General features: G+C 37.2%; 1 protein-coding gene across 6 annotated transcripts in view; it reads right to left on the bottom strand.

Annotated features, from left to right (window-relative positions):
• Positions 1 to 13,473, bottom strand: part of stat6 (signal transducer and activator of transcription 6, interleukin-4 induced) — a 172,795-nt gene that overhangs the window by 78,496 nt on the left and 80,826 nt on the right. For all 6 annotated transcript variants that reach the window (XM_039747264.1, XM_039747266.1, XM_039747267.1 and 3 more), the window contains exon 2: positions 10,392 to 10,517. In XM_039747264.1, the coding sequence (XP_039603198.1) occupies positions 10,392 to 10,510 (119 nt within the window). In that variant the 5' untranslated portion in view covers positions 10,511 to 10,517. The remainder of the gene's footprint in view (positions 1 to 10,391; positions 10,518 to 13,473) is intronic.

Raw genomic sequence — 13,473 nt, 5'->3', positions numbered from 1 at the left:
CAAGAAGCTGCTGGAAATTTAAATCTGTTTCACTTAACGCTAATACAGAATTAATAATAATAATAATAAAAAAAAGTCAACTTCCTATTGTAATATTCTGCAGCATAAGAATACACTAACCCTGCAACCAGAAATCTCAGGAATGGCTAATCCATCTTCATCTACAGGAACAGAAATTCCAACAGCAAGCATTTAACTTTCTGTCATATATCATATTTTTCTCTTATTCATTTAAATTATATTTGTGTAATTGTTAATAGCATTAAGTTGTATGTTTAGTTAATTTTTTATTTTGTAAAATGCACACAAGTATGCAAAATCCCTTTTACATAACATTAAAGATTTCATCTCTTTCTTTTAAATATAGTTGGATTTGCTTACGTGAAAACATTTCATGTTTCATACTTAAGAAAGAACTTTATTATTTGCAGATTGACACCCCTATGAATATGGAAATTTTACTTTGATTTCCTGGTGACATGTCAGTAGCGACTTACTGAATCTGAATCAGAGCACCAGTGAGATGTTTTTTGACAGGACTGTTGCTTATTTTCTGTGAGAACGCTCACCTTTGAGGATGTGACTTCTGATAGAAGCGACTGCTGTGCCTTTGATGTGGGTTACAAAAATCAATCATTCACAGTAAACGGAATTAGTCTGTGCAACAATGACAAAGAGTGATGTCACTCATGCATTCAAATAATGTGGAACAGATTTATTGACTTGAGATGCCATTAAATGCATAAACAAACATTATGAGAGGTTGGGCATTAAATTAAAAGAAGTGGGAGTTCAGGGTGATGTTTTTAGATGGGTGCAGAATTGGCTCAGACACAGGAAGCAGAGGGTGATGCTGCGAGGAGCCTCATCAGAACTGGCCGATGTTAAGAGTGGTGTTCCACACGGGTCAGTGCTAGGGCCGCTGCTATTTTTAATATACAGTGGTACCTCAGTATACGTCTGCTTTGGAAAAGTCCAACTTGGTATACGTCCTGTTTGGACACAAAAAATTTTGCTTGATATACGACCTTTGTTTGGAATACGACTCGCGTGCTAACCTTGTTTACCTCTCTCGAGACAAAGCCACGACTGCCCACGAGCATTAGTGCGCCAGTTGCTAGCATTCAGTGAACAACCCACGCTATAACACTCTGTGAACTTTCACGCGTGTGATATAGTGGCTCCACAGCTCCTGTCAAAGTCCAGCTTTAAAATAAATAATCACCGCGTTCGCAGCTTGGTGAGGGGGCGTGGTGGCTATGTGGCTGAAGGTTGTCAGGGCGATTAGCGATGTGGGCGTTTCTCACCAAAGTGCACTTGTGAGGGACCGTCCGCATTCATGATTGTTCCTGGGGCTGCTTATCTTACGTCAGCTAGAAGGGGAGTAAAAAGAAAAAAAAGACGGGAGGTTGAGTGAGTGAGAGAGAGAGAGAGGGCTGCTTATCGTGATAAACAGAAGCACGAGTTGGCTTGAAGGGGAGTAAAAAGAAAGAACGGACGAGAGAGAGAGCGAGAGCGCGCATGGAATAAGTGGTTGAAGCAGGCAGTGCGAAGGTCAGCTGCAAGTAGGGCGACTCCCCAGTTAGGAAGCAGGCACTGGGCTTCTTGTTTTTTTGTTTTTTTTAAAGAATGCTTCCTACTTTTAATTTCGTTGTTTTTAAGAAGACTTTTTTCTATTGTTTTTAACATCCACGTTTCACTTCTGATTTTATGGATTATTTATTGGAACTTTGGAGACTGCACTTTAATTTGAACACCTTGTTTTGTTAATTGTTTTAATAAAAGCACTTTGCACTTTTTCACCATCCCCTTGATTTGCTGTTACCGATGAGGAGGTTAGCAGCGAGGCACATTACCGACGGTGTAGGATTCAAGGGCTCCCCTGCAGCAGATGGGAGCATACAGCAAACCTGCATTGTCACAACGTGATTTTGTGTTTTTTTCATGTAAATTTGAATTGATTGTTGAAAAGTATGAAGGTGGCATGCGTATACGGGACATGGCTGCTGCATACCGTTTGCCGAGAAGATGTCATTAAAAAGTAAAGTGAGGTAAAATTTTCATTTATTTCATCTAATTGCTTTTGTATTTATGTATTTTAGTATTAAGCAGTGTTTAAATTATTTTATATAACCCCATCAATGTACAGTGGTGTGAAAAACTATTTGCCCCCTTCCTGATTTCTTATTCTTTTGCATGTTTGTCACACAAAATGTTTCTGATCATCAAACACATTTAACCATTAGTCAAATATAACACAAGTAAACACAAAATGCAGTTTTTAAATGATGCTTTTTATTATTTAGGGAGAAAAAAAATCCAAACCTACATGGCCCTGTGTGAAAAGTAATTGCCCCTTGTTCAAAAATCACCTAACTGTGGTGTATCACACCTGAGTTCAATTTCCTGATTACTGCCACACCTGTTTCAATCAAGAAATCACTTAAATAGGAGCTGCCTGACACAGAGAAGTAGACCAAAAGCACCTCAAAAGCTAGACATCGTGCCAAGATCCAAAGAAATTCAGGAACAAATGAGAACAGAAGTAATTGAGATCTATCAGTCTGGTAAAGGTTATAAAGCCATTTCTAAAGCTTTGGGACTCCAGCGAACCACAGTGAGAGCCATTATCCACAAATGGCACAAACATGGAACAGTGGTGAACCTTCCCAGGAGTGGCCGGCCGACCAAAATTACCCCAAGAGCGCAGAGACGACTCATCCGAGAGGTCACAAAAGACCCCAGGACAACGCCTAAAGAACTGCAGGCCTCACTTGCCTCAATTAAGGTCAGTGTTCACGACTCCACCATAAGAAAGAGACTGGGCAAAAACGGCCTGCATGGCAGATTTCCAAGACGCAAACCACTGTTAAGCAAAAGAACATTAGGGCTCGTCTCAATTTTGCTTAGAAACATCTCAATGATTGCCAAGACTTTTGGGAAAATACCTTGTGGACTGATGAGACAAAAGTTGAACTTTTTGGAAGGCAAATGTCCTGTTACATCTGGCGTAAAAGGAACACAGCATTTCAGAAAAAGAACATCATACCAAAAGTAAAATATGGTGGTGGTAGTGTGATGGTCTGGGGTTGTTTTGCTGCTTCAGGACCTGGAAGTCTTGCTGTGATAGATGGAACCATGAATTCTACTGTCTACCAAAAATCCTGAAGGAGAATGTCCGCCATCTGTTCGTCAACTCAAGCTGAAGCGATCTTGGGCGCTGCAACAGGACAATGACCCAAAACACACCAGCAAATCCACCTCTGCATGGCTGAAGAAAAACAAAATGAAGACTTTGGAGTGGCCTAGTCAAAGTCCTGACCTGAATCCAATTGAGATGCTATGGCCTGCATGACCTTAAAAAGGCGCTTCATGCTAGAAAACCCTCAAATAAAGCTGAATTACAACAATTCTGCAAAGATGAGTGGGCCAAAATTCCTCCAGAGCTGTAAAGACTCATTGCAAGTTATCGCAAACGCTTGATTGCAGTTATTGCTGCTAAGGGTGGCCCAACCAGTTATTAGGTTCAGGGGGTAATTACTTTTTCACACAGGGCCATGTAGGTTTGGATTTTTTTTCTCCCTAAATAATAGAAATCATCATTTAAAAACTGCATTTTGTGTTTACTTGTGTTATATTTGACTAATGGTTAAATGTGTTTGATGATCAGAAACATTTTGTGTGACAAACATGCAAAAGAATAAGAAATCAGGAAGGGGGCAAATAGTTTTTCACACCACTGTATAATATGCCAATAGCAATAGGATTTTTTTTTTCATGGGAACGGATTAATCATTTTCCCATTATGTCTTATGGGAAAAATTTGTTTGGTATACGTCCTGTTTGGTATAAGTCAAAGGGTCTGGAACGGATTAAGGACGTATACCGAGGTTCCACTGTATACTGTATATATATAAATGATTTAGATAGGAGTATAAATAACAAGCTGGTTAAGTTTGCAGATGATACCAAGGTAGGTGGATTAGCAGATAATTTGGAATCTGTTATATCATTACAGAAGGACTTGGATAGCATACAGACTTGGGCAGATTTGTGGCAGATGACATTTAATGTCAGTAAATGTAAAGTATTACACATAGGAAGTAAAAATGTTAGGTTTGAATACACAATGGAAGTCCAATGAAGTTATGCTCAACCTTTATAATGCACTGGTGAGGACTCATCTTGAGTACTGTGTGCAGTTTTGGTCTCTAGGCTACAAAAAGGACATAGCAGCGCTAGAAAAGGTCCAGAGAAGAGCAACTAGGCTGATTCCAGGGCTACAGAGGTTGAATTATGAGGAAAGATTAAAAGAGCTGAGCCTATACAGTTTAAGCAAAAGAAGATTAAGAGGTGACATGATTGAAGTGTTTAAAATTATGAAGGAAATTAGTACAGTGAATCGAGACAGTTATTTTAAAATGAGTTCATCAAGAACACGGGGACACAGTTGGAAACTTGTTAAGGGTAAATTTAGCACAAACATTAGGAAGTTTTTCTATACACAAAGAACGATAGACACTTTGAATAAGCTACCAAGTAGTGTGGTAGACAGTAAGACATTAGGGACTTTCAAAACTCGACTCAATGTTTTTTTGGAAGAAATAAGTGGATAGAACTGGCGAGCTTTATTGGACTGAATGGCCTGTTCTCGTCTAGAGCGTTCTAATGTTCTAATTATGTTTCATGATTAAACAAAAAGTGATTTTTATATTTCTTCATCATAAATGCAGATCTTTGATTGCATATTCTTGTATTTGAAAGTTTTTATTTAGTCTCCAATTTGTTCCCACGGTTTAAAAGCATACGTACAGTACTGATCTTGTCAGGTAATTCTAGTATTGCTAAGGTGTTTGTGTATGTTTGAGATTGATTCTGCCTCGCATCTAGTCTAAAATGGGGCATTATCTTGCATATGTTGTTGTTGGTCATAATTGCATTGTTAGTTTATACTATTAAACTAGCACATAGAAAGAAAATGGATATTGATATTTATCTTTTGTTTTTGAGAGATCTTAATACAGTATATATAGTACAGTATATCATAACTGCTTGCACTGCACCTTCTTTTTCCGAGTCTGCTTCAGCCATGGGGGGAAAACACTCTTTCAAACACCTTTTAAATACAAGCAAAACACACTATTTAATAGCTCTTAGTTTGCCAATGTGAGATTAGCTGTGTACTTTACACGTTAACACACATACAGTACCGCACAATGCTTTGAGGCTTTAAAGCCAGCTGTCTCACCTGCTGTTCTGTTCTCTCTTTGTCCTGTGCAGACCTTGTCCAACTCTACTCCAGCCTCTGCACCAGTCTCAGTGTAGCAGAAACCTCCCAAGGAAGACACCTTTGAGTTTGTTTAATCTGAAGAACAGAGCTGGAGCAAGACAGACAACTACAAAGTTGCCCAGTTTTCTGTGTGCTTCAATAAAAGCACTAATACTGAATAAAGCCCCAATACAATTCCTCAAAGTGCCAGAATAGGTCTCTTTACCCTGTTCTCTCCTGCCTGTTTTTTGTGCAACTCAGATGCCCAAACATGACAAGATATAAAATCATTTTACAGGGTTCTAGATCATACTGCAATAATTTTTTGATAAAAGTCTAATGTGTAAAAAATAATACTTATGTAACATATCAAATTATCAGTTCTAGTGGCTTCCTAAGTATTTGACCCACAATTTTTGATTTGATGTGCTATGATGTGAACAGTTGCTGTTAATATGGGAGTTCTTTCATTTGATATTTCATCTTGTTAAGATCCATTATAACTGGAAAATAAAGCACTTACTTTTAATTACCCTTACTATTTGTCTTTATTAATTCTTATTGTAAGAAATTCTGAAATATTTGTATTTTTTCAAAAACTTTACATGATCAAGTTTCCTTTGCCATTCTCTTTATAGTTTGTTTTTTCTACGAGATAAGACACAAAAATATCCGGACTGGGTTTGGGGCTTTCCTGCAAAACCGTCTGGAGGTCGGTTGGAAGAGAATCATAGAACTATATCCTCCTACATGTTTTCTCAAACCGCCGACCAGCTAGGTATATCCTGTGAATAGCCAAGTCAGTATTTGCACAACAATCACTACACAAGTTGCCGTGACAATGTCGGGTGAAAAAAGTGAACAGCGAGACAAGACAATGCTCCCACACACAATGCTTTTTCCATAAAGCAGTTTTTCACTGACAAAAACATTCTTGTCCTCGATCATCCTCCCTATTCGCCTGATTTAGCTCCCTGTGATTTTTACTTGTTCCCGAAAATCAAAAGTGACCTGAAGGGAACACATTTTCCTTCAATGGATGAAGTGCAGACAAAAACGGCAAGCCTGTTGAACAGCCTCAAGAAAGAAGTCTTCCAGCACTGTTTCCAATCAATGGAAGATACGTATGGAGCGTGTAGATAATAATAATCAATTCTTTGTATTTATATAGCGCTTTTCTCACTACTCAAAGCAATCAGCAATTGGAGGTTAAGGGCCTTGCTCAAGGGCCCAACAGAGCAGAGTCCCTTTCGGCATTTACAGGATTCGAACCGGCAAACTTCCGATTGCCAGTGCAGATCCCTAGCCTCAGAGCCATATCGTGAGGGGGAGTATGTAGATTGGTGGCAATGTTTAGAATGCTGTAATTCATCAATACATTTTTTTTTTTTTTTTTTTTGCAATCTGGTTATTATTTTGTCATACCTCGTATAGAGTATATTAATTGAATAGTATCTACAGTAAATAATGACAATATTGATTGCCAAAGGGAAGCAATTACTTCCCTATCTGCTACTACAAATGAAAATGTCAGTTAAGTAATTGCTCCCCTTCAGCACTCAAAGTTGTTTACACTTCTGTCTGCACTACTTACTGCTAATCATTATCATTTGGATGCAATTAAGGGTGAAAACTTTACAGAAAAGGGCAAATTAAAAAGAAAACAGCAAAAAAATAAATACATTTGAAGCTAAGATGAGGTATTCAAAAGTTTATGAATTTCTATTTTTAGGCCACACAACTAAACAATGATATTAACTAAAGGTAAAAATGAATAAAAACAGGCATGGGAGTCTGCACCTCTCATATATGCTTAACCTTAAGGGCCTAAGCTCTCCATAGGCTTTATTCTCTAGCCATCCCCCAGACTTTTTAATGCATTCCATTTCAAAGGAATGAGCAAGAATCAGCTGTTAAGACTTGGTCGTTCATCTAACATGTTATATTGTTCTGCTTCCTACTCTTGACCCTGTTGCACAGAAAGGAGTAGTTTTATATTTACCCAAAGATGAGGCTCTGTCTTCTCATCACTTGCCCCACACCAGCCAAGTTCATCAAGCCTACCACCTTCTAGTGAACAAGCATAACCAAGCTTCCTTCCAAAATTGAAGGACTGGGATCATTTCAAGCCATTTTTTTCAGTTATAATGCAATTACATAGAATCTCTTAATAGCACACCTCTTTAAAATTAGGCATGTGCAGAGAGTTTGAAAGGAGCAGGTGTTCAGTTCATGTTGCACATGTCAAGGGAGAGAATTTATAATGAAATTAAATAATCAATCAATGTTTGCCACTTCAAATAAACAGAGGTTCAACTTTAGCTCAGAATTGCAGGTGTTATGTAATATTACTTTAAAAACTTGAGCTTAAAATCATGCTACTCTTCTATGGTAAAAAAAAAAGTTTTTTGTTGCTGTCACTTTTACCCAATTATGGAATTAGGTCAAAAATAACAATGTATGACTCGTGTTTGCTTTGGCAGTGCAATGATACGACCAATCAGCTGTGACTCTTAATCAGTTTAACTTGAATGACAAATTTGAATGGGGCAATTATTAATCACAGCTGTTATACTTTAGCATCTTTATAAATATTCTTTCCAAGTTTATTCTGCATTTTTTTTTTTGTTTCTATTGCTTTTGTTTTCTAGTGAAGAAACATGTAGAACTCATTTCTGCTTTTCAAGTAATTATTACATTTTTTAACAAATGGGAAAACAGTATTTTGAAAGAGACAGACCAGAAAATGAGTCAGGATACACACTGAGATTGAAACTGAAAATCAAACTGCAGTTTCACCAAGCCAAAAACAAAACTCAGAGTCAAAAACCGTTGCTAAAAAGTCATAAGCCAGAGAGTATGAACGAGAATGAATGGCACTAAGTGTTTTTAGAGATATATACACAAATTTGGATGAAAACATAGCCACCAGGACCGTCCTTTAAGTCTGTTGCATCAATAATGTCAGATGTCTCGACCTCTGCGACCATGCCTCGTATTGGCTACAGGATTTGCAAAAAGGTGGTGCCCATAACAAAATCAAAATGGTGTCAGAAACTGTGCAAAATATATATATATAAAAAAAACTGAAATAAACACTTGGTACTAAAAACAGATATTTGGAATCTATAGTCATAAGCAACTAGAAGACATTAAGAGATAAAGCTACTAGACATAAAGATAAAACAAACATTAAATGAAGGCGAAGAAAATTTGAATGAATTGGAATCATAGCACCCAACTCCATTTTGTTTTCAGTGACGACTGTCTGAACAGTTTCCATTTTCAATAGCAAAAATGTTTTCCATAAGTATAAAAATAATAATTCTTTACATTTATATAGCCCTTTCCTCACTACTCAAAGCGCTCTCCACATAGGGAGGACCGGGGAAGCGAACCCACAATCTCCTTACAGCTAAATCATTTATTTAATATTATTTCAGTAAAAATACATTTGCTTAGGATGTTGTAAACAAACAACTGGATGACTTGAGATGTGGTTGCAAGATGAATAATTTGAGATTTTGTTATAAACATTTTTGACACTGTTTTCTGTTTTCCAGCATTGGTTGCCAGACGTCTGTTTTATCTCTGCTCTGTATTAAAATATGAGATTAAAATTTTTCTTGACCATCACTACAAACTACATGGGGGAAGTAACATAAAAAATATGTTTTTGGTGGAAGAGTTCTTTAATACATTTTGACACACAATTTTTTGCTAAGTAATTTTGACATCGGCCGGCATGGTGGCGCAGTGGTTGCGCAAAATGAATGCATTGCTTGATAATTTCTTATCTTGCATAAACAGATTTAATGAATTAAGATAACAAGTATGTGACTGGATGAAAATGTCCAGAGGGGACTGGGCAGTCTAATGGTCTGGAATCCCTACAGATTTTATTTTTTTCTCCAGCCGTCTGGAATTTTTTTTTGTTTTTTCTGTCCACCCTGGCCATTGGACCTTACTCTTATTCTATGTTAATTAATGTTGACTTATTTTATTTTGTTACTGTGTTTTTTTATTTTTCTATTCTTCATTATGTAAAGCACTTTGAGCTACTTTTTGTATGAAAATGTGCTATATAAATAAATGTTGTTGTTGTTGTTGTAGTAGTGAATGAAGGAATATGTCTGTTAATTCTGTGTAAATATTGGGGATCTGAGCGCTCTTTGTTATGGGTGGGCCTTGCCCAAATAGTATCTGCTCTACCAGAATTTGGCATCAGTTCAAATCAATTTGGTATTCTCTGCTGGAGGATTTACAGGTATATTGAGTAGAAGAGTATTACAAGAAAACAAGAAGCACATATTTATTTCCCGCACAGTGTAGCCAGGAATGTCATTCCTGCCACAGAGACTTCTTTGCAACATGGCCATATCTATTGTTAGAGCTGGGCTTGGTTAAGTATGCTCACATAAGTGACTCTATAAATTGTTTGCCAGTTATCTTCATATTTCAAAAATGTTCATTTCTGGTACCCTTAATTAAAATTAAGTTAACTAGTGATTTTAAATTATCATGGTATGAGTGTGGGTGGATGTGTAATTAAATGTAGCATCCACTAGACTGGCACTCTTTCCAGGTTCATTCCAGCCTTCTGCTCAGTGATCTTTGCAATCTTGAAATCAAATTAAGCAATTTCAGTAACTGGATGGATAGATCAATGGGCTTTTATCACCAACTCCCTTGCATATGGTTAACATGGGCCAAGCTTAGCTACATTCTTTGATGCAGGGTGCTTCTTTCTGGTATTACTTTATCTACTGTCAGCTGAGGAGCAAGTATAGGGAAGACAAGTGAAAACAGAATTAGGAAAGCATAAACATTACTACAAGAACTGGAATAAATTCTACAGACATGTACTAACATTTCAATATTTTGAGATGAAGGAAGTGAAAGCAACACTAACACACACACACACACGCATGCACACGCACACACACACACGCACGCACACGCACACAAACAAACCCATTTGGCAAGAAGCTGTCCATTTTAAATCTGTCTGCTACATACGTACATGACAGAATACAAACACATACCAACATATCAAAGTGGCTAAGCCTTGTAGTCACAGGGCAGACTAAGTGCCCACCACACACAGCACAACTGTACTTACCATGGCTGGTCCTCCAGCCACGTAGCCATGTAGTGACGCACTTCAATAGGGAAGGATGTTGGGTAAAGCTGGTTCAGAGTTTCAGTTGGCAGACACTGCACCTTCTTCCACAGTGCCATTCTCAGGCTAAAAAAAGCAATAAAGAACAAAACTATAAACAATGCTGAAGCATTACCTTTGGGAAAGCCCCATGATGGGAACAGCTAACTTGTCAAAAATGCCTTGGTAAAGGGAGATGTTAATCTTATCCTGACTGTGCTGTAAAGGTTTTATCTTGCATTTCAGAAAAAATTTCAATGTTGCCTGCTGAAATATACAGCACAAAAATAAATACAGGGCACAAAGTATTAGGTCTGGTCAAGAGAGCTGTGTGACTTCTGTGTGACACCTTTACATATCAATCAAGTGCCTTATACATTCAATAAAATCACAGTCAGAGTATATACTAGAAAGTTATCTATCCTGACAAATACCCACGTTTTTAGGCCACTAGTCACTTTTTGCTTTGATTCGAATGATGGTTTATTTTTTCCTTTAACAGCGTTGCATGGCAAGTGGTGAATTACAACTGTGCTAAAATGTAACAGAAAGCAAATGGCAGCTGATTTCATTTCTTATTTACATTTACTTATTTGGCTGATGCCTTCATCCAAGTCGACTTACAACATTTATGAAAAAATAAAAGTAACTGATTACTTTTCTTTGGGTTTTCCAATTGGAGCACAGGAAGGTCAAGTGACTTGCTCAAGTCACACAGTGTCAGTAGCAGGATTTAAACCCATGACCGAAGGGTCTAAAGTCTGTAGCCTTAACCACCACACCACACTGCCTGCCCATATAATTGACCATGGAAAATAATTGCTATACAGTATACCTGATTTTTCTTGTGTTATTTTAAAATCACCATTTTAATTGCCTGCTCAATATGAGTGATGTTCTCCTCAACTGTTTTCACACTAATCTGAGTACAGCATTCCATGTTACAGCCACATGTTGCACTCTTTGCAAGATGTAGTGGCACATATTGCCTAAAACAGCAAACTGCATCTTAAAAGCATTAATCCAGATTTCTTCAGCAACTTAAGAAAAAAGCATTTTTATTTAAGTCCTTCATCTTTAACAGTTATGAATTTAAAAGCATTTCATCCCTGGCTTAAATCTTTTTACATCTTCTTCATTTATTGTTCTGATTTTGTGCTTTAGAAAGCGACCTCAGGTGGGGCTACTTTTATGCAGTTAGCCACGGCTCCACTCAGGGTCATTATAGCCTTGTCGCCTGTAGCACTACATAGGGCCCTTTCTGTGGTGTTTCTGCCTCTGAGACTTTACTTACAATCATAGGAGGGGCTGCTTTTGAGCCATTGGCTGGGCCTCTGTTAAAAAAAAAAAAACAAAAAAAAAACTATTGGCATCTGCTGGCGCCCCAAGAATGTGTGTCTGCGTCTGTGCCAGCAGTGGTCATTCCAGTCTTGCTGCCTTCAGTGGCATTTCTAGAGTGGGTATCTGCATCTGTGTCAGCAGGACATGTTGCAGCTTTTCTAGCAATTTTATGGGGTGTCTGGAAGGCAACACTTGAGAGGGGGTTATGTTTATCCAGAGTTTCATCTCTGACTTTTGTCTTTTTAATCTTTGTTGATTTTGTTGTGTTTGTGCATTGTTATGATATGGCTGTTAATGGAAATGTGTTTGTTAATTTCTTTTTATTTGTGTTTTATTTTATTAAGTACTTAATTTTTTTTTCAATTATTTTGTAAAATTGTTGTCATGTAATTATGTCAATATATTTGGTCAACTATCCTTTTTCTGGGGGAAAACCTACAAACACTGCAGCTGTGGACGCCTGAGCCTTTGTATTTGCCAGAGATGCTTGAAATGCCGAGATGTTGTTAGTTTCTTTTGATTTTTTCAAAATTTGCTCATGGGTCCTTGGTTTAGGATTGGATTGCATTTCCTTTGTATATTAAATATTGGTATTAAATAGTAAATATTATCTAGTTTTCTTTGGGGCAAGGTGTTTTCACAGTACTCCTCCTCCATTTGAGATATACAGGCTTTTACTCTTTTGGGTGTGTAGACAACAGAGTCTGTTTTTTGTATATTACTACTACTTTGTGCTAGTGTAGTCTAGTTGTATTTTCAGGCCAGTCTGGAGAATAGGCCTGATTCTGAGATTGAGACCTGTTTTTGAGTTTCAAGAGCCTGCCATCACAATAATTCCTAAGTTAAACCACAAAGAATTTAGAGTTTCGCATTTACCTGGAATAGTGTCTTTCAAACATGGAAGGAAACTACTAAGATCAAAAGGAAAATGAGAAAAAACTACACAAAATGAAACCAACCAAAACAAAATGTGCTATCAGATTGCAACATTATCTGCTGTGTCAAATTACTGTAAGTCAGCTTAAAGCATCTCAGATCTGAAACTAATTCTTAAGATGTTCACCGAGTGCTCTCTCATAATTGACAATTTAACAATATTTGGAATGCAGTTCCATACAAATGTTTAATCACAAACATGCAGTTATTCATAAATATCAAAGTATGTCAATCCTCAGGCAACCGGACTATCTGTAAATTGTGAAATAAAACAGGATGTGGCTTTAAAGTCCTGATGCCAGAAGTTATTTATCTTCTTCTCTCTAGTCATAATGCCCAGTTCCACTTTCTTGTACAAGATGACCAAAATAAATCATCCTGCAGACTCAGTAAGCAGCTAACAAGCCTGATGGATTTTGTAGTCTCCTGTTGTCTTTTAAATTTGTTGTTTGAATAAAAATACAATATATTAATTTTAGAAAAAATAATATGAAATATTTATGAATAAAACATGTACTTCTCTATGTTACTCAATCCACATTTTCTGTGAAAGGTTTGCAAGGACCTCTAAGGAATATTAAACTTTGTTTAACGGCATACCCTAACACTGGCTTCTAGGGAAGTTTCTTATTAAGCAAAAATCTCCATCATGGAAGTAGCGTATCACTAAGATGCTTTGCAGGATAGCCAATCACCACATAATATCTGTTTCTTCAGGATTTCAGAATTGTGGATTTAGCCAGTCTTTTATTTTTACAGCATTTTG

Source organism: Polypterus senegalus, chromosome 3 (assembly GCF_016835505.1).
Source record: "Polypterus senegalus isolate Bchr_013 chromosome 3, ASM1683550v1, whole genome shotgun sequence".
NCBI classification, from domain to species: Eukaryota; Metazoa; Chordata; class Cladistia; order Polypteriformes; family Polypteridae; genus Polypterus; species Polypterus senegalus.
This window is presented reverse-complemented; position numbering and strand designations above follow the sequence as displayed.